Here is a 22,380-nt window from a genome sequence, read left to right as displayed (position 1 = left end):
TTAAATTAGAAGCATCTTTTTATTTACACCAGTTCTAAGTCACGAATAATCTCTATATATATTTATATCAAACAAACGGGAATATTTCCAGGGCTGGGAAATGAAGAAAGGGTTAAACAGAAATGACCCAATTAAAAAAAAACAAAAAACAACAAATAAAACCCACTGTGGACTTTAATACCTAATATTGGGAAGCGGCCGAACTACGAGGCGCCCTCTACTGGCGGCAATTAGGGGCTTTTGCTTGGATGTTATTGCACAGGACACATTAGTGTGAATTATTATCAGCGGAATTACGTTTATTAGACAGGGTTGGGCGCCCGGTTTTTAATTCATAAGGGCAAATTCATTGTAAAGGACATTGGGGTTGGGGCATTGCCGTGCAACAAGCAGAGCGCGCCTGGCTGGGACGGGGTAAAAGCCAGAAGACAAACCAGCGGTTAAAATACAAAGCGAGGGGAATTAAAATGAGTCGGACCCCACCGTTATTAACCCCACCGTGAATAAAACCAGGTGACCATGTAACACACACACTTCTTATTAAAACAGATGAGCGACACTGCTGACTGCGCCGATATAAAAAGCAGGCGGGCAGCGCGGGATCAGTAGATCAATTCATTGGGTTAAAAAATAGCTTGATTCTGGCCAATCACCAATAAATACTGAATTCATCTGATTAGCGGCTCGCCAGATCCGCACCAAAGGACTCTGGGAGCAGCAGCCGGAGGGGCAATAAAAGCGCAATGATCGCAGGATAAGGTAACGGGGTTTTGTGCCAAAAAGCAAATACACATTGCTGCTAACAATTGGCCCTTGGTCCTATTTAGCTGTAGGGCCACAGGCTGCCCAATAACCATTCATCAGCTTTCACTGTATGGTCGGCCAGGTGATACACACGGGGCCGTAGTTATCAATAGGAATTCTGGGATGATAGGACTCCTCCCTATTTATCAACTGTATCACTGACGCTTATGGAATGTTCTCCACTGCCAATGCCTTTATCCGGAACTAAATGAGTGGGACTATGACTATGGCACAGTGTGCGCCCAATATAAAGGTGAAGCAGCCAGAGCACCTTAAGGATACGTCCACAGAACTGCATTCCCCTCCAATGAACTACAAAGGGCTAATGATCTATCATCACCAGAATATCTCCCATTCCCATTAGCACCCAGAACACCCTGCCACGGAAGCAGCCGATACATCCCACTGAGCCAGACACCATGGTCAGAGTGCAAGAGTGAAACTACAGGCAGTATATACTAATGTAAAGCCATGGGAGAGCCAAGACAAACTGTTATATATTGCCCCCTGCTGGGGAAGGTGGGTACCGTTCATACACTATATCTGCACACTAGTTCTACCTCCTTCTTGGGATCTCAGAAGGGGGGGGGGGGGGGAGGAAGGTCAGTACAGGGGTTGCCAATAACTGCTCACATCTTTATTAAAAGCTGCTTTCACTCACAGCAGCACTAAAAGAATATGTTCTGTACAGTGTCCAAGGCCAGAAGCAGAGCCTATTGGGTATTGAGTTCCACCTCCCCCACCCAGGGGAGTATCTGAAAAACGTAGGATAAGCTGCAATGAAGTCTCCGAACACACACGTTAAAAAAAAATGGAATTAAAAAAGCGGAACCCGAGTGCTAGCGCTGCCACAGCCAATAGAAAGCGACTGCCATGTTGGCTGCACAAGGGGTTCACTCAGACAGACGAGCCACTACTGCATGGCCTTATGGTACAACTGGTTGCCCCACGTGGGGGATGTCTGGCCATCTACCCTCCAGTTCCTGAACTTAAACTAACATTAACCCCCATCTACACCATAAGGGAGTTGTAGTCCAACAACAGCTGCAAAAGAATCCCTGTTGCTTAAATCACTCACATGATGGCATCAAGCTCAGGCTACACACAAGCTAGCGTGCCCATGACGTGCCCATAACGTGTGCACCTTGAACCCACGCCCTATACAAAAATGGAAGTTGGAAGCGAAGGGCCTTATTGCCACAGGTGCATTACATGGGCTGAGCCGGCAACTTACCAACCTTATTATAAGTATAGTTACTGGGTTGGGTGCAAACTGAGGGAGCAATGAAAACCTGCGCCCCCCCCCCCCCACACACACACGATTGTGCTGAATGAGTCCCAATCAGAGAATAATAGATACACGTGGGGGTGTCACACGTAGAAATCCTGTGAATTTTCTGATTCAGCCAAATAAAATCTGCAGTACTGAGGACAATGCGTTAAATAAAAAGGTGGATTAAAACGGTTGGCGGCGGCGGCGGCATCCCTGAATGTATTGCACAGAAGTAGTATGACCTGGAAAGTGGTTCCCGCTGCTGGTCGCTGTCGCAATGCAGTCCGTACAGGTTGGACGTCCCAGCATGAAACACACATTCTCGTGCAGCAAATCCCTGAATATCCCCTTCCCTGCGACACCCCAAAGCCGGGTCACTTGTCCAAACAGGGAGAGGAAAGGGTGGGTGGCCGTTAGGCTTCAGAGAGCTCTCTGTCCACGTCCATATACGCCTCATCTATATAGCTGACTATGGCACACGGAGATGTCCTGTCGGCACTTAGCAGTACGGATACAGTCTCTTTCCAGTAGCTGAAACTGATGCAGGAACTCTGAACGGGGAACAAATATGAAAGGAATTAGATTTATCTTCCTCATCATCAGTGCATTAACATGATGCTGCGCTCACTCCAACTCCTTGGGCCCTGGCATTCCAAGTACACAGAGGCCCAAACAGCCCCCCCAGCCCAATAAATAGTGACTGTCTATGGCACCTTACAGCAGCCCCTCTGGCATTTGCCTGAACCCACAGATTGCCAGTCTGGGCCTGGGTCCTGGCATTCCAAGTACCCAGAGGCCCAAACAGCCCCCCCCAGCCCAATAAATAGTGACTGTCTATGGCACCTTACAGCATCGATCACTGATGAAAAAGGTCTGGCCACCCCTGCCCTAGGTGCACAGAAAGACAATGAAGGCTGCCCTTCATGCAAGCACTAGTCACTCTGGGTATGGTGGCAGGAAGGGCAGCAGGGTAGAATCAACGCTCACTTAAACGCTGGGCAATTTTGCACCTTGGCAGCAACCCATAGTAACCAATCATTGGCTGGCTTTTTACAGGCAGCTGCAGGTTGAACAGTGAAAGCAAGTATTTGATTGGTTGCAATGGGTAAATGTCTAGGTGAAAATCTGCCCCAGTGTTGAGGCAATTGAGCCCCACTGTCACCCTTTAAGCCCAACAGTAAAAAGCGGCTCACATTCTCTAAGCAGGTGCTGTCTTTGTCCTTATTGAGGTAATGCTGCTGCCAGAAGCGCAGGAGGCTGTGGAAGTTGTTGAGGATGAAGCCGGGGTATTTCTCAAGGCGCTCCTTGTTGCGGATGTTCTGCAGGTAGCAGGGTAGGCGGCCCTTTTTCCTGGCCAGCATCAAGATGACAAGACTCGTATTCAGGCAGCTGACGTTCTCCTGGACAATACAAAGCGAAGGGGCTCATTAGCACCCATAGGGCTAACGGTGCATATGAATCAATTCACAGGATAAAGAATATGATCTCCCTCGTACCCACCTGTGTCAATGTCTGCACGTGTATAATATTTATTAACCGGAAAAGGAAGTTCATGCGGATGGAGCCCTCGGTCAGGTAAGACAGCAGGCGGCACTCAGACAGCACTTCTGCAACTGGCAGGGAGAAAAACTGGGTGAGAACACTGGGGACCTATCAGAGCGTGCCCATCTCAATACAGAACCACTTGCCTTACCCCAAGGGTAATATTATTCATTGTCTTTATACAAGGGTGCTCATTTAAACCACTTCCTATCCGACGGGTGACTCCGCCCCTATAATAACTGGCAGCTCTCATGCACTAAAGGGCAGAATTCACCATTGGATGCAAGTGAGCAGAATGAAGGAAGGAACCACTACGTCAGGAATCCCAATGAGCTAAGAAAGGGAGGGAAAGGCACAGGAACATTCACCTTTAATATCATCTGACATGCTCTCAAACCGGTCCAGCGACAGGGCAATGCACCGCACCAGCATGTTGGAATCAACCAGGGAGCTGTTAATCTGGTTCAGGAAAATCTGGAACTGAGACAAAAATGAAAAGGGTTTAGGGTCCGAGTCTGCAGCACAGACACAGTATGGTCAGGCACAAAGGGCGCAATTAGGGGGAACCCGAAAACAAAAAGAAACAGGTTTATCTGCCAGACTGCAGCTCTGCCCTGTTGCACCCTATATTCACCTAACTGTTCCCAACAGCACTGACCATAGGAGACAGATGGCACAGACGTAGCAGTTGAATGGGGGAGCTCAACCCTCTGCTAGCACACCCATAAGGGAATCAGGTGCAAAAGGAAGGACCTCACCTTGCATGGGAGTCAATATTCAACAGTAAAAAAATCCAGTAGCACACTGAGGTTGCAAGCTGTGTAAAAAAGTGTTTAATTAGCCCAAGTACATACAAAAAACAAGGGTAATGTTTCGGGCCCCTCCGGACCCTTTCTCAAGCTTGTTTTCTGTATATACTTGGGCAAATAAAACACTTTTTACACGGCCTGCAACTTCAGATGGCACAGACGTGGCACAGGCAACATACTATGGATTGTCAGACACATGCCAGGGATGCACAGCAATGCTGGCTATACTAAGCATGCCCATATTGTAGCTATGGCGCGACTGCCTGCAGGGACGTTTAGGGAGGAAGCAATGCCCGACTGTAGTGCTGCAGGATAATAACGGGACGGAGGACAGAAAGGGCAGTGTGCACCCTGTGCCGCCTTAGTAGGTGCCACGCTCTTACCTTTTCGTCTGTATTGATGTATTTGTTAAACCTCTTGAAAGCATCAATGTTGAATTTCATCAGTTCTCCCAGAAGGTCGAAGTAGCTCTGAAGGACGTCCCGAGACTTACATTCACTATCCACAATGCAGTATAAAATGTGCTGGAAGGAAAGAACCCAGTAAGGGCCCCGTCAATGGTACCCCCCAATCAGCTGTACCCCCTCTCCCCCCAGCAAGGGAGGCAATTGGTCATGGCTGAGCCGGCTTACTCACCTCTAAAAGCCCTCTCTTCAGAAGGAACACCTGATCAGCGTAGGACGTTACCCCACGGAGGAAGCTTTCCACCGCCCGAGCCTGCCAGAACCTAAAGGCAGAGGGACAGCAAGCTTAAAGGGGTGCTCCACCTTTAAATTAACTTTAGTATCTTGTAAAGAGTGCTATTCTGAAACAATCTGCAGTTGGTCTTCATTTCTTATTAGTAGTGTTTTTTTAATTATTTTGCTTTATCGTCAGCAACTCTGGAATTTTAGCAACTATATGGTTGCTAGGGTCCAATTACCCCTAGTAACCAGGCATTGGTTTGAATGAGAAACTGGAATATGAACAGGAGTGGGTCTGAACAGAAAGCTAAGTAATAAAAAGCAACAGTAACAACAATATTGTAGCCTCACAGAGTTTTTTTTGGCTGCTGAACCCATTTTGAAAGCTGGAAGGAGTCATAAGAAGAAAGGAAATAATTCAAAAACGATAAAAAATATATATATGCCAGAGCTGTGCAACAGAAGGCCCGAGGGCCAGATGTGACTCTCGATAGGATTTTTTATGGCCCCCAGTCTGGTCAGAGGCTCCTTAGACTTCAACCCTTTCAATGCCAGCAGATATCTGTACCTTTAACCTTTTAACTGCCAAGCACGTACACCATACACGTTTGCAGAAAAAGGCTTTATCTTCCAAGCACATACGGCATACGTTAATGTGAGACATAATTTTAAGTTAAAATGGCCCTCAAACATGCTATGTATGGGAAATAATTGGCCCACTACATGTAATAACACTGGCACTGGTCTAAGATGTTTGCATGGCAACTCATAGCACAGATCAAAGAGGCAGCCCATGGCATGGAGCCATTTAATAGCCTATCATTTTCACTCTGTGCAGTTACTGGACCTTTAGAAATCCCTAAACATGTTCTAGAATGTTTAATATTACAGGACACTTTTCCCCTGGGGGGAATGAGAAACTCCATATAGCAGAGACAATAGGAAGCAGTCTCACTAACGCACCTGAATGACGACTCTGCCGGCTCCTTCTTCATAACCTGCAGTAACCGGGTTAACAAGCCTTTCTTCCCATCACAGACTAAGCTCCTGAAATGTAAACCAAGAGACAGGCGTGGAACAGATACCATTACCATATTAGCCCTCCCTTCTCCATAACAGCTTGGATAGATTGGGGGAATGAGCACACCCTTTATCTAGAAGTACAACTACTACAGAACACAGCTGTGGGGGACTTAGTGTGCCCAATATGCAATTCTCAGATTTGGATGAAAAAACATCTTTAAAATAGGCCCTGGCATCTTAAGCACCCAGAAGCCCAAACAGCCCCACCCCCCAGCCCAATAAATAGTGACTGTCTATGGCACCTTACAGCAGCCCCTCTGGCATTTGCCTGAACCCACAGATTGCCAGTCTGGGCCTGGGTCCTGGCATTCCCAGTACCCAGAGGCCCAAACAGCCCCACCCCCCAGCCCAATAAATAGTGACTGTCTATGGCATCTTACAGCAGCCCCTCTGGCATTTGTCTGAACCCACAGATTGCCAGTCTGGGCCTGGGTCCTGGCATTCCAAGTACCCAGAGGCACACACTGCCCCCCCAGCCCAATAAATAGTGACTGTCTATGGCACCTTACAGCAGCCCCTCTGGCATTTGCCTGAACCCACAGATTGCCAGTCTGGGCCTGGGTCCTGGCATTCCAAGTACCCAGAGGCCCAAACAGCCCCCCCAGCCCAATAAATAGTGAGTGTCTATGGCACCTTACAGCAGCCCCTCTGGCATTTGCCTGAACCCATACATTGCCAACCGAGCAGCTGCTGTACTATGTGGATATGCCTGCCCATACACATTAGGTGCCACGTGTAGCCCGAACACCTCTAGTCTAGTACTGGGCTCCTACCTGTCTGTGTTGGCCACGGCTTCTACCTCCGGGATATTGGCTTTTAGTGAAATAGCGCTCAGTTCATTTAGTTCTTGGCTGTTAAGGAGCAGATACTTGTTCCTGAAAGAAGAAGCAAAACCCCACCCATTTTGTTCCAAATGTTCAGTACAACATTGCCTATATACCGCCATATTTGTGCTAATTTATATCAGTTGGAGCAATCAGTATGGCTCAAAATAGGCACCTATATCCCAAACACCAATGAGGTAGTGCCCTTATCCATAGAGAAGGCTGGCAGGATAGTGGGGATATAAGCACAGGGATCACTGCTACAGGATATTGGCCATATAAATGCAATGGGATCAGTGGTGGCAAAGGCTGGCAGAACACCAGGTACATGGGGCAAAGAGCATGGAGGTCGAGAGACCTGGAGTTACAAAAAGCTGGCAGAATGCTGGGTAATAGTGATCAGCAGTGGGAAAGGCTGCCATAGGGTTCAAAGGGCTTTTTCACTTTCATGTTTTTCAATGTTGTTCACTAACAAGTATGATGGAGAGAGTAATATTCTAAGACAATTTACAATTGGTCTTCACTTATTTGTTCAGTAGCTCCCTAGTTTGGAATCTAGTTGCTAGGGTCTAAATCACCCTAGCAACCAGGCAGTGGTGGCCATGAGAGACAGGTGAATAGCAGAGGCCTGGATAAAAAGTATAAACAGATAAGTCTAAACAAAGCAAAAAAAGACCAAATGAAAAGCTGTGAAGAATTGGCCATTATATAACATAATAAACAGTTAACTTATAGGTGACCTGTCCCTTTAAAGAAAAGAGAAGAAAGGAAACTTACTCGTGATGGTCACTGAAGCTCTGAAGAAGCCGTAAAAACTGTATCTTTAAGGAAATATCCTATGAAGAAAGAAACAGGTTGGTAAAAAGTCTTATCGGATACAGCGTACATGTTTAACTTGCTCAGAGTTACAGGGTAATACAGAACAGGAAAAGGGATTTTGCAGCGCTGTACTGCCAAAAGGAGAAGGGGTTAAGATGATAATTACACGGAACTAAAACTAAACATTCTAGTGCCCCTTTCAGGCTTGAAAAAAAGGAAGAAGAAAAAAAAAAAGAAAAATTCAGAATGAATGGTTATCAGCTTAGTTGGCCTTTAAACAACTGTGGGTAACACACTGGGCACCCAGTAAAGATTAATTTACTTGCCCTTTTGCTAAGTGAGTTAAAGTAGGGGTTGCTCCAAGTTCCCTAGCCTAGCTCTGCAGAACAGGCCCCCGGCCGGCAATCTGGGGATTCTGGCCAATGCCAGAGGGGCTGCTGTAAGGTGCGAAGACAAATGCCAGGGCCTGTTTTGAATCCCAGTCAAGAGCTGCTGCAGAACATCCCACTGCACTAGATGGAAGGATTGTGGTACCCCCCAAATGCTACAGGCTTGCCAGGAAGGCAAGAGGCCCAAGTCTAGGAAGAGCAGATCTTCTATAACAGCCCTTACGCTTGGACACAGATCTTCAACCGGTGCTGCTACAACTCCCACAAGCTGACAGCTGGGTGCTGCAGGCAAATAGGTTGTAAGGATCTGGTCTCTGATGGAAGGGTGTCCCCTGGCATAGCAAGAGGGTGAGGGTTAACACCTATAATCCATATCAGTGCTGTCCAACTTCTGTGGTACTAAGGGCCGGAATTTTTCTGGCCTACATGGTGGAGGGCCAATAATGGAAGACAATTTTGACCACTCCCCTTTGTTTAAACAGCACCCACTTCAAACCAAACCCACATCACAATAGCTTTAATTAACATTCCCACATTAATGATGGTAGCACAGCAAAAACCCAAACGGTTGGTGCTCACTGTAGAGATATCACCCATCATTCACATGTGAAAGAATTATATTTCACTGCTCTAGATAGCCACATACAACCTACATGTCATTGTAATAATTACACTCAGACTGACAATATGAACCGGCAGAAGGAATCGGCATCACTTACAGGGCTGCAGTCACAATTCTGGTTGTGTCCGTGTAGAACTAGAGTGGAGGCAGAAGGTTTCCGCCAGATCAGTTTGTCAAAAAGATTATTTAGGCCCGGAATCAGCTTGAACTCTGCTATCATTTTATGGACCTGCAGGAGGCAAGGAAAGAAAGCAATTAAGGGATTGCAGCAAAAGGTTTGTACCAAAAGAAAAATAAAAAAGGGGTCCTGAGCAGATGTTACAGATTATATAAAGGAAAGAGGTGACTAGTACATGATTTTACAGATACTGTTGGGTCTGCCCTAGTGTTACAGGGGCTGTGCACCTTTAAATTAACTTATAGTAAGAAGTTGAGTGCTATTTTGAAACAATGTGCAATTGGTCTTCAAATTTTTTTTTTAATTATCTAATTTAATTCTTTTTGAATCAGATTTTTTTGTTCAGCAGCTCTCCAGTTCAGATTTCTGAGGCAGTATCAGGTTGCTAGGGTGCAACTTAACCTAGCAACCAGGCAGTAGTTTGAGAGACTGGAATATGAATACAGGGGGATATAAACAGAAATTTAAGTAATAAGTAGCAACAACAATAAAACTGCAAATTCAGATTCGGTTCGGTAGCCAGCCAAATCTTTTATGAAAGATTCGGAGTTCAGCCAAATCCGAAAATAGTGGATTCAGTGCATCCCGACATTACGTTAGCCTGCTGGGAGAACCATACAGATGCCAGCTAATCTACAGAATGCCAACATTAGTAGCCAGTACAAACGTATTAGCATTACCTGCACTTACTATAGAATATAGATTGATGCACTGACCTGATTCCTCTGTCGGCCCATCAGTAGGACACACAGAACGTAAATAACTTCGACTTTGTACATGATCTCGTGCATAATCTTCATGGACTGGGGAAGCTGGGTCCTTGCAGAAGGATTGGCCAGGCTGTTCTCATCGGACGATTCTATAAGGAGAAGCATACACAGGTATAAAGGGGGGCTTGGAACTCAATCTGGGACAACACATTATTTCGAGACAATGGAGCCTTATAATGCTGGAGTACCTTTCCTGCAGCAGGCCCAGGGCACAGTATGTAGAGGTAAATAAGAGCAATACGGCTTTCCCAGCCATAGTTACATTCATTTCCCCACAGCTGAACCACTTTAATATGGACATTTTAAAAACAACCATTAACAAAAAGCCTCGCCCCAGCGCCGCAGAGGTCATGTCTTGGCAGATACCTGCTCCGCTCTGTTCGTTTTCCTCATTAGCCACTCGCATTAGGGCATCCAGAACCAAGGCGTTGTCCAGCCACGTGTACCACTCTTCCAGCTCCTGCAGAAAACTGGTCGTGCCCGTGGACTCTGAAACCTTCCGGGTGGCAAGTTTGCATAGCCTCTCGATAAAGCCTGGGATATTTAACAGTGTGGCTGGGAAAGATAAAAGCCTGTGTTTAAGGACCGACGCTGGAAGATATCTGAGAGGCAATAGGCAGTAGTGATAATACCAACAGAACAAAGCAACGAGATCTCACAGCTGAAATGGGCTTCCAACAATGCTGTCCAGTTTGCAGAGGGGAACTCAGGGGCCCTATGTATGATTTAGGGGTCATAAAGCTGCATCAGATAAACAGCTTGCAATTGGCTCCCTGGGGAGGGAGGGGGAGTTATAGTCATTTTATATAGCTTTATATTTTTTATGCCTGTATGGGTACATGTATTGCCCGATACTCACATGATTGCTCTACTGCCTGTCTGGCAAAAACACAGCAGCTCTGTCTTGCTTTATGGAAGGGACTCCTAACAGAAACTCAGGACCAGGGCTGTAAGTTTCCCTTTAAAAATAACCTGTTTTTTATTTTAGAGTCATGTGACTGGGGTGTGGGGGGCCCCTTCGTCCCTACCTTGCAAACAATATCAATGTGGAGGCAGCCTATTGATGGGTATTGTCTGCAGCCCAGTGAATGCTGCCCTCCAGTACTCAAAAGGAACACTGCTAAAATGGAGTCCAGAAAAGGGCTACTAAGATGATATTAAAGGTCTTAGTGATAAGGAAAGACTTGCCTAACTGGGATCTCTTTGCATTGGAGAATACTATTACAATGTATAAAAATATAAAGGGGAGATATACAAAGCAATAAATAATGGAAAAAAACTAGAAGTGGGGGGGGGGGGGGGGGAGAGCATGGATGGAATGGAAGCATTATTTACAAAATGGCTAACTATTCCCCAAAAGGCCTCACCTTGGTTTAATTCTGCTCGGGACGGATTCTGGCTCTTCTTCTGCAGGGCGTCTTTGGCAAGGAGCGTGTATTTATCATCGTTGCCAGTGTCCAGCTCAGATATGGTCACCGAGAGGATCCGGCAGAAGTTTGCCAGCTGCTGCTGATCGAAGCTGGACACCAGGGTGCTCAGGTTGGGAATGTCCTCCAGTTGAATCATTTCCTTTGCGCAGAGAAGCATGGGTTTGGGTTAGTAACTTGCACTACTCCTTTCCAATCAAGCAAGAATTTCAACGGAATGAAATACGAGCAAGGTACAGAACTTACCCAATTTGGGATACATAAAACAGGAGAACCCACTACTGTGACCTAGATTTTAAACCCTAACCAAGGATAACTGGGTGCTTTTAAACACCGTGCCCCTCAGACTTTCAGTTCTAGGAATGCAAACCCAATGCAGACAAGGGGAACTCTGCCAACGGCAGGACCGACAACAGAGCTAGCACAGCAAAAAAATGTATATCAAACCTTTTTGACTCCCAGGATGTCTTCAATGAGAGTCGCCGTTTGCAGGAAGGTCTTCTTGTTCGTCATTAATGAAAATAAGAAGAGCACAAAGTCGTTTCGCTCTGCCAGTCGCTTGGTGACACCTTCAGTCTGCAGGGCGCGGCAGGGGTAAAAAAAAAACAAAGTCAACTTATGTTCAGTGTTTAACCCAAATGTGGTCATTATACATTCACTCTCTTTATTAACATCATTTCAGTCAGCTTTCACTCAGTGCCACTTACAAATGCAGGACTATAGCAATACATGTTTAGGTTTTTATTGTCCTGTATCCCCCAAAAAATGAGAAAGTGCCAGCCAGCAAGGTATCCCTGGCACAAAGGGGACGGGCGAGCTACGAGCAGCGAGCTTTGGATCAATCCAATAAAGTTATTAGCATTTATACTGCCCCGTGATCGTGCCTAAGCCTAGTGGAATTTAGTGGCAAGGGAGATGACGCGCGTTACATATCCCTAATTAGCACTGAACCAAATGAGTGCTGCTGGGTATTTGAGCGCTGCTAGCAGGTGCCCAGGGACACATAGCAAAGAGAAAATCATGGGGATCAAGTGAAGACAAAAACACATGTATGAGAGTCATATTCCCCCCCAGAATCTGTTAAAGAGTGCCATGCAACACAGAAACCCCTAATATACCTATCACTGTACTCTGTCCTTTAAAAAATATGAATGCATATTTTTAATATGCTGACATCCACAGTTCTCTTTCTGCATCATTAGAAATCCTGGCAGGGGAGGAGGGACTAAAACATTAAAGTTACAAATTGTAACAGCTTCTCCGCACATTACAGACAGCATGCAGGATCTATGTAACCCACAATGCATTGCACTGTGATGTTCCTTTCCTTATTGACATCACGTGTGCAGGGGATTGTGGGATTGGGAGGATGCCGGCTGAAGGCAGGCTGAGGACAGTCGACTACGGTTACATTTTATTTGAGTCAGAAAGTAGTCAGCCAGATCAGCAGGGGAACAGGGGGCGGGGCTTAGGGAACTGTTCCAAACCATATTACATTAAAAATCATGAAAATGCTGCATATTTTTTAGCTGATGTACAGTGGTGTGAAAAACTATTTGCCCCCTTCCTGATTTCTTATTCTTTTGCATGTTTGTCACACAAAATGTTTCTGATCATCAAACACATTTAACTATTAGTCAAAGATAACACAAGTAAACACAAAATGCAGTTTTTAAATGAGGGTTTTTATTATTTAGGGAGAAAAAAAATCCAAACCTACATGGCCCTGTGTGAAAAAGTAATTGCCCCCTGAACCTAATAACTGGTTGGGCCACCCTTAGCAGCAATAACTGCAATCAAGCGTTTGCGATAACTTGCAACGAGTCTTTTACAGCGCTCTGGAGGAATTTTGGCCCACTCATCTTTGCAGAATTGTTGTAATTCAGCTTTATTTGAGGGTTTTCTAGCATGAATCGCCTTTTTAAGGTCATGCCACAACATCTCAATAGGATTCAGGTCAGGACTTTGACTAGGCCACTCCAAAGTCTTTATTTTGTTTTTCTTCAGCCATTCAGAGGTGGATTTGCTGGTTTGTTTTGGGTCATTGTCCTGCTGCAGCACCCAAGATCGCTTCAGCTTGAGTTGACAAACAGATGGCCGGACATTCTCCTTCAGGATTTTTTGGTAGACAGTAGACTTCATGGTTCCATCTATCACAGCAAGCCTTCCAGGTCCTGAAGCAGCAAAACAACCCCAGACCATCACACTACCGCCACCATATTTTACTGTTGGTATGATGTTCTTTTTCTGAAATGCTGTGTTACTTTTACGCCAGATGTAACGGGACACGCACCTTCCAAAAAGTTCAACTTTTGTCTCGTCGGTCCACAAGATATTTTCCCAAAAGTCTTGGCAATCATTGAGATGTTTTTTAGCAAAATTGAGACGAGCCATAATGTCTTTTTGCTTAAAAGTGGTTTGCGCCTTGGAAATCTGCCATGCAGGCCGTTTTTGCCCAGTCTCTTTCTTATGGTGGAGTCGTGAACACTGACCTTAATTGAGGCAAGTGAGGCCTGCAGTTCTTTAGATGTTGTCCTGGGGTCTTTTGTGGCCTCTCGGATGAGTTGTCTCTGCGCTCTTGGGGTAATTTTGGTCGGCCGGCCACTGGGAAGGTTCACCACTGTTCCATGTTTTTGCCATTTGTGGATAATGGCTCTCACTGTGGTTCGCTGGAGTCCCAAAGCTTTAGAAATGGCTTTATAACCTTTACCAGACTGATAGATCTCAATTACTTTTGTTCTCATTTGTTCCTGAATTTCTTTGGATCTTGGCATGATGTCTAGCTTTTGAGGTGCTTTTGGTCTACTTCTCTGTGTCAGGTAGCTCCTATTTAAGTGATTTCTTGATTGAAACAGGTGTGGCAGTAATCAGGCCTGGGGGTGACTACAGAAATTGATATTGAAATTGAAAATTGAAATTGATAAACCACAGTTAAGTTATTTTTTAACAAGGGGGGCAATCACTTTTTCACACAGGGCCATGTAGATTTGGAGTTTTTTTTCTCCCTTAATAACGTAAACCTTCATTTAAAAACTGCATTTTGTGTTCAATTATGTTATCTTTGACTAATAATTAACGGTTTTTGATGAGCAGAAACATTTAAGTGTGGCAAACATGCAAAAGAATAAGAAATCAGGAAGGGGGCAAATAGTTTTTCACACCACTGTATATTGCAAAGTTGCTTGAACAAAAAAAAAAAAAAAAAAAGCTTGTGTTTGGGTGGCATTGCCCTTTAATCCACAAATGCAATTCAAACATGCACTTAAATATCCTGACGTACAGAGACGTGAAGCCTTTCATGACATAAATACATATATCACCCTTTACATTTACTTTGCAAGGGAATATGAGCAAAGGGCGAACACCAGACTTACGCATATGCATGTGTTGTAGAGGATACTCAAACAGTCCTTGACCAATTCATCACTGACTGGAAATGACAAGGAAGATTAGCATTATTAGGGTCACTGTCACTGACCTAACATGAAGGGAAATGTAGAAAAGCATTGGGTGACATGGGGGGGGAAGGATGGGCATGGGAGGTGGGAAGACAGGGAAATGCAGTGGGGCTTGTACTCACTTTTCTGTTTCTTCTTCTGTGGGAAAAGGCTCGGCCGCATCAGGATCTCTACGAGGAGCTGTAAGGAAATAGCAGGAGGCTGTTAACAATTTTCTCAATTCTGGATTATATATAGGTGCCACTAAACACTGGGAGCGGCTGTGCGACTCCCTTACACTGCCACATAATAAAAGGTGCAAGGTAAGGTTTAAACCCTGTGCCCTAGATTGCACAGTTAATCAAAAAAGCAGCACTCCAAACATTCCGGACACGGGAGTTCCACTAAAAACTGGTCTTTATTAGTCCATTTAAAAACAGGACGCCTAACGCGTTTCGTGCGCGTGCGCACTTAATCATAGTTATAAACATAACATGATTGAAAGGTTTAAATAGTGTTACATAGTGATTGTCAAAACCACACCCACCCCCCTAATTAAGAGAAATTAATGGAAAGAAGACCTTCAAAAAACAAAATCCATACGTTAAGTAAAACTACTTATAAATATCACTAGAGAATGCACTGATTAATTAAATATTAATCAATATATTAAAAAATTAATAATTAATAAAGTAATGCTGACCTATAATTGATTATAACTGATAATCTATAATACTTAATCTAAAAAAAAAAAAAGGCATTGAATAAAGATAATCAAAATGAGGCTAAGGGGCACATGTACTAATCCACGAACGTCCGAAAAGAGTCCGAATGTGTTTTTTTCGTAACGATCGGTATTTGGGACTTTTTCGCGAATTGTCACAAATTTTTCGATCGCTCAATACGAAAAAGTCGCGTCAATTCGCGAAAGTCGGAATGGCTATGAAAAAGTCGCGACAATTCACGAAAGTCATAATGGCTATGGAAAAGTCGCGACAATTCACGAAAGTCATAATGGCTATGGAAAAGTCGCGACAATTCACGAAAGTCATAATGGCTATGGAAAAGTCGCGACAATTCACGAAAGTCATAATGGCTATGGAAAAGTCGCGACAATTCACGAAAGTCATAATGGCTATGGAAAAGTCGCGACAATTCACGAAAGTCATAATGGCTATGGAAAAGTCGCGACAATTCATGAAAGTCATAATGGCTATGAAAAAGTCGCGACAATTCGTGCAAGTCGTAACGGTTACAAAAAAGCCGCGACAATTTACGAAAAAGTCGTAACGGCGATGAAAAAAATATGAAAAAGTCGCAAAATGTTCGTTTTCCAATCTGAATTTTTCTCATTCGTATTCGTGGATTAGTAAATCTGCCCCTAAGTATAACAACTAACATCAAAAATAGAATTAAGGCCTTTAGGATGCTGTGTATTAAGAATATCCATTTAATCTCAGAACGTAAAAGTCTTGCATATATATCTGTTCGCCTTTCATCAGGAAGAATCCTGTCAATCGCTTGAATCTGTAAAAATGATCCTTCGGATCTGCAACATTGTATAAAATGCCTGGCCACCGGACTGCTCCTATCGCTTGCAACAATATGCCTAATATGTTCCCGCAGCCTACTTTTTAAGGAGCGGGTCGTACAGCCAACATACTGAACACCGCACTTACAACAGGTTAGCAAATAGACAACGTATCGTGTGCTACAATTTTTACACAGTAAGCCTTAGCCAACTATTTCTTCCAAGTGATTATTACTTACATGGATTGAGTGCACTCAACTGCACTCAGCTCTGTCACAATACCATGGGTAGGTAACAGCGACTGATGACTGTATCCCTTTTAAAAAGGTGTGACCCAGTTACATATAATCCCCAGTACTTTACGTGCCTTAATTAAACATGGTTATAGTTTTCAGACAGCTATTTTCTCAAATGAAAGCCATGATTGATTCACTGAAACTACCAATGATGCTCTTGGGGGTTCAGCAATGCATACAGCCGGAGCGCATATGTAGGAAAAAAATATATACAATAGTGCAACAAAGTATATGTAGAGTAAATCCTTTTCCCCACAAAGTAACAAACAATGTAACCGATAGGAAAGAAGGAGAGATTGTGCTCCAGTTCATATTAATATTTTGGGAAGCCCTTCTTTTGAGTTAAATTGCTGTGGGGTTGCCCATATTACAGCAGCTGAATGCCACACAAAGCAAAGCCTGCCACTGTGATTGCCAACCCCTACACCTCCACTTATCATGCCTCCTATTCTTGTCATGTTGTAAAGTCACATATAATTAAGCTCCATACTGACTCAAGAGCTTCTTAACCCCTCTGACTAGATTTGGTTTCTTTCTAAGCCAACACCAAGACACAGTAATCCTTATTCTTGATGTATGCACCCCTTTTGTTGTACAGTACTGTGGGAGCAGGTTGTTGCTGCTTGGCTCTTTCACTACCCCCCACCGTAGCCAGAGCTGAAATAGCCACTTACGTCTACTCCACCGAACAAATCAAATGTGTAGGTGTTGGGGTATGGGAGCTCGGGATTTGGCTTCTTTTCATCAGTCACGATGGCCATGGCTTCCATGGAAAGAAGAGGAGAAATTTCCTGTTTGGAAAGAAAATGAAAAGCTAATTAACACTCCACGATATGGGTTATGATGACCCCCATGCCAAACCTTGAAAGAAAGGGGATGGACAACAATCCTGCTTAAATGATTAAAAAAAAAGAACTAAAGTTCAGCAAAGGATTATGCTATGAAAGCTGCACATTATGTTTTGGGGTCCTGTACCAAGCCAAGGCCACCACAGCGCTTTAGAAGTAAAGAATGGTGCCTCCAATTAAATCCCACTAGCTCCCCATCTTTCTTTTTGCTGGGTCAGAGCACAGCCAAAGATGGGGAGCAGCTGTGGCACGGACCATCAATGCAATACGGCTGCTGCACTGGGTACAGTAAATTTAGTGTGAACATATAACATTTCTCTCTGTATTCTTTTACGCCTTTGGTTCTCCTTTAACATAGCCAAGCAGCCCACATAGCTTCCAGTCACTTACCTTTAATATGCTCTGGCACTGTGAGAAGTCGCTGTTAGGGTGGCTGCACTCGTACAGCTTGTGCAAGAGCAAGGGGATACTGTTCCATTTGGCCTTCCTGTCCCATTCTTTCAGCAGCGCCTCTGTAATCTGCAATGTGAAGGCACAGTGCCTATATTTGTATAGCGCCGGTATATCATTAAGCAGCCCTATAGCACCAAGGGCCGAACTTAGGGGAAGGAAATGTGGCCAGAAATTCAGGCATGGTCAAAATAAGGATATAATGTATTGGAGAGCAGACAGGGAGAGGCAATTTGCCCACCCCAGGACTAACATATCTGATTCAAAGAGAGAGGAAAGGACAAGAAAAGAATTTACTTGCCCTTATCTAGAACAATTACTGATTAAAGGGATTCCAAAACCACCATTATTTTATGATCCTCAAATATTTATACATAGTAACCCTTGCAGCTCTCTTCTCCAATGTAAACAATCCTAAATTAGCCAGCCAATCATCTTCACTGGATTCTCCATTCTCTATATTAGTTTAGCTGTCCTTCTCTATACTCTTCATGGGTTCCTAGAGCCTCTTATGTATACAAGGTAAGTACTGCAATACTCTATAAAGCACTCCCCCTATAAAGGTGACCATACACTGTGTGATCCGCTTGTTTGGCAAGGTTACCAAGCGAGTGGATCGTCTCCCGATATGCCCACCTACAGCATCAACGGTCCAATGGGAAAATCAAACTTGCCTTATCAAGACCTGGCTAAATTTAGGCCAGATATTGGTCAGGGTGCCTATACACAAATTGGAAAGAAGGACCTGAATCGGCAACTGAAATGCCCGTGTTTAACCCTCCCATTAAGCCGCAGCCTTTTTTGAGTCCAGAGGTTATTTGTTATAGTTTCAACTTCATTCTACTCTTTTATGGGCTATGCAAATAGCAGCAGGCACTGCTGTTTCCTACAGGGCAGTCTGTACCACAACTTGAACTCCATTGGTTTTGCCCCACTGCAAACACTGCATGCTATTTTAGCTTGACAGAAGTAGCCTACAATAAGATATCTGGCCCGAAATGTAGCTTGAGTGCCCTCCATCTGTCTGGTACTGTCTGCTTTCTTTAATTCAAACACATGAACTAAAGAGCCTTATGGTGAAAGCAAAAATAAAGGTAACTCCACGGTATCCTAATAAATGTTAAACTCATAATAAAACATTTTTAAACTTGTTGCAAACCTGTCCACTTTTATAGTAATGTGAAGCCACCATAATAGGTCCTAATGCAGATGTACAGACTGACATAGAGCTTGGAAACTCATAGGGACAAACAGAGACACACAAAAACAGAGACGGTAGGAAAATGTCCCAGTTGTCGGAAGGGACAAAATGGACAGACGCAGTCTAAATTAAATGAAATATAGGGAACGGCATCTGTGGATCTCTGAGATGCCCTGCTAGACTGTTGAGTTTCATAGACATCTATCAATGAAGTAACAATGTTACATATTGTGATGGTATGTTGGATACGGGGATATTGTGATGGTATGTTGGATACGGGGATATTGTGATGGTATGTTGGATACGGGGATATTGTGATGGTATGTTGGATACGGGGATATTGTGATGGTATGTTGGATACGGGGATATTGTGACTGTAAGCTGGATATGTGGCCCACTGCGCTAAGACAGCAGAAATGATATCAGGGGTGGGAATAGAGATCAGGGGAAAGTGCCCATTGCAGGAAGGAAGGGGACCACATCAAGGGTAGAGTAATGGAGCTCATGATATCCCAGAAGTTACCCACCAGATGTGTTGATACAACAGTGAAGGGATTTGAGGGGTAACAATCAGCAGAAGGAGGGCCCTGGGTGGTTACTGAACATGTTACACAACCGTGAGATACTGGGTGCCAGGGCAAACACCCCACATATGCAGCTACAGGCACATACATACATACATACATACCCAGCTACAGGCACATACATACATACATACCCAGCTACAGGCACATACATACCCAGCTACAGGCACATACATACATACATACATAGCTACAGGCACATACATACATACATACATACATACATACCCAGCTACAGGCACATACATACATACATACATACCCAGCTACAGGCACATACATACATACCCAGCTACAGGCACATACATACATACATACCCAGGCACATACATACATACATACCCAGCTACAGGCACATACATACATACATACCCAGCTACAGGCACATACATACATACATACCCAGCTACAGGCACATACATACATACATACCCAGCTACAGGCACATACATACATACATACCCAGCTACAGGCACATACATACATACATACCCAGCTACAGGCACATACATACCCAGCTACAGGCACATACATACATACATACATACATAGCTACAGGCACATACATACATACATAGCTACAGGCACATACATACATACATACCCAGCTACAGGCACATACATACATACATACATACCCAGCTACAGGCACATACATACATACCCAGCTACAGGCACATACATACATACCCAGCTACAGGCACATACATACATACATACCCAGCTACAGGCACATACATACCCAGCTACAGGCACATACATACATACATACCCAGCTACAGGCACATACATACATACATACCCAGCTACAGGCACATACATACATACCCAGCTACAGGCACATACATACATACCCAGCTACAGGCACATACATACACCCAGCTACAGGCACATACATACATACATACCCAGCTACAGGCACATACATACATACATACCCAGCTACAGGCACATACATACATACCCAGCTACAGGCACATACATACATACATACCCAGCTACAGGCACATACATACATACATACCCAGCTACAGGCACATACATACATACATACCCAGCTACAGGCACATACATACATACATACCCAGCTACAGGCACATACATACATACATACCCAGCTACAGGCACATACATACATACATACCCAGCTACAGGCACATACATACATACATACCCAGCTACAGGCACATACATACATACATACCCAGCTACAGGCACATACATACATACATACCCAGCTACAGGCACATACATACCCAGCTACAGGCACATACATACATACATACCCAGCTACAGGCACATACATACATACACCCAGCTACAGGCAGCTATACACACCCAGCTACAGGCACATAGGCAGCTATATACACAGCTACAGGCACATAGGCAGCTATATACACACAGCTACAGGCACATAGGCAGCTATATACACAGCTACAGGCACATAGGCAGCTATATACACACAGCTACAGGCACATAGGCAGCTATATACACACAGCTACAGGCACATAGGCAGCTATATACACACAGCTACAGGCACATAGGCAGCTATATACACACAGCTACAGGCACATAGGCAGCTATATACACACAGCTACAGGCACATAGGCAGCTATATACACAGCTACAGGCACATAGGCAGCTATATACACACAGCTACAGGCACATAGGCAGCTATATACACACAGCTACAGGCACATAGGCAGCTATACACACAGCTACAGGCACATAGGCAGCTATACACACACAGCTACAGGCACATAGGCAGCTATACACACAGCTACAGGCACATAGGCAGCTATACACACAGCTACAGGCACATAGGCAGCTATACACACACAGCTACAGGCACATAGGCAGCTATATACACACAGCTACAGGCACATAGGCAGCTATATACACACAGCTACAGGCACATAGGCAGCTATATACACACAGCTACAGGCACATAGGCAGCTATATACACACAGCTACAGGCACATAGGCAGCTATACACACAGCTACAGGCACATAGGCAGCTATACACACAGCTACAGGCACATAGGCAGCTATATACACACAGCTACAGGCACATAGGCAGCTATATACACACAGCTACAGGCACATAGGCAGCTATACACACACAGCTACAGGCACATAGGCAGCTATATACACACAGCTACAGGCACATAGGCAGCTATATACACACAGCTACAGGCACATAGGCAGCTATATACACACAGCTACAGGCACATAGGCAGCTATATACACACAGCTACAGGCACATAGGCAGCTATACACACAGCTACAGGCACATAGGCAGCTATATACACACAGCTACAGGCACATAGGCAGCTATATACACACAGCTACAGGCACATAGGCAGCTATACACACACAGCTACAGGCACATAGGCAGCTATATACACACAGCTACAGGCACATAGGCAGCTATATACACACAGCTACAGGCACATAGGCAGCTATATACACACAGCTACAGGCACATAGGCAGCTATACACACACAGCTACAGGCACATAGGCAGCCCAGGATCGGGCACAGGCAGAGGGTCGGGCCCAGGCAGCGGCGCAGACACACAGCCAATAGGCACGCCGGTACCAGCCCCAGTACCTGGGATCCCCGGGTGAGGCCGCACCCCGTCAGTTGTCCCCGCCGAACCCGAACTAGGATATTTTCGGGCCGGCTCCTCGGGCTCAGGTGGGGATACGCAGCCCCCGCAGCAGCAGCCATGGTACCGAACGCTACCGAGGGAGGGAGTTCGGGCAACTAACACAGCGCCACCCGTCGGCTCCAGCCACCACCAAGTCA

General features: G+C 44.8%; 1 protein-coding gene across 1 annotated transcript; it reads right to left on the bottom strand.

Moving 5' to 3' along the window:
* Positions 1 to 22,379, bottom strand: trpc4ap (transient receptor potential cation channel, subfamily C, member 4 associated protein). Its single transcript, NM_001126698.1, is given in 19 exon segments — positions 1 to 2,628; positions 3,271 to 3,477; positions 3,578 to 3,690; positions 3,988 to 4,099; positions 4,812 to 4,952; positions 5,065 to 5,155; positions 6,075 to 6,158; positions 6,968 to 7,069; positions 7,796 to 7,854; positions 8,946 to 9,077; positions 9,743 to 9,885; positions 10,163 to 10,351; positions 11,164 to 11,365; positions 11,671 to 11,799; positions 14,598 to 14,653; positions 14,804 to 14,861; positions 17,162 to 17,278; positions 17,726 to 17,854; positions 22,183 to 22,379. Coding segments are annotated over 19 exon segments (2,322 nt in total). The 5' UTR covers positions 22,303 to 22,379; the 3' UTR covers positions 1 to 2,490.
* Between the last annotated feature and the right edge of the window lies 1 nt (position 22,380).

This window comes from Xenopus tropicalis, chromosome 10 (genome assembly GCF_000004195.4).
Source record: "Xenopus tropicalis strain Nigerian chromosome 10, UCB_Xtro_10.0, whole genome shotgun sequence".
Lineage (NCBI taxonomy): Eukaryota > Metazoa > Chordata > Amphibia > Anura > Pipidae > Xenopus > Xenopus tropicalis.
The sequence above is the reverse complement of the archived record's forward strand: the minus strand, read 5'-3'. Positions and strand labels throughout refer to the sequence as shown.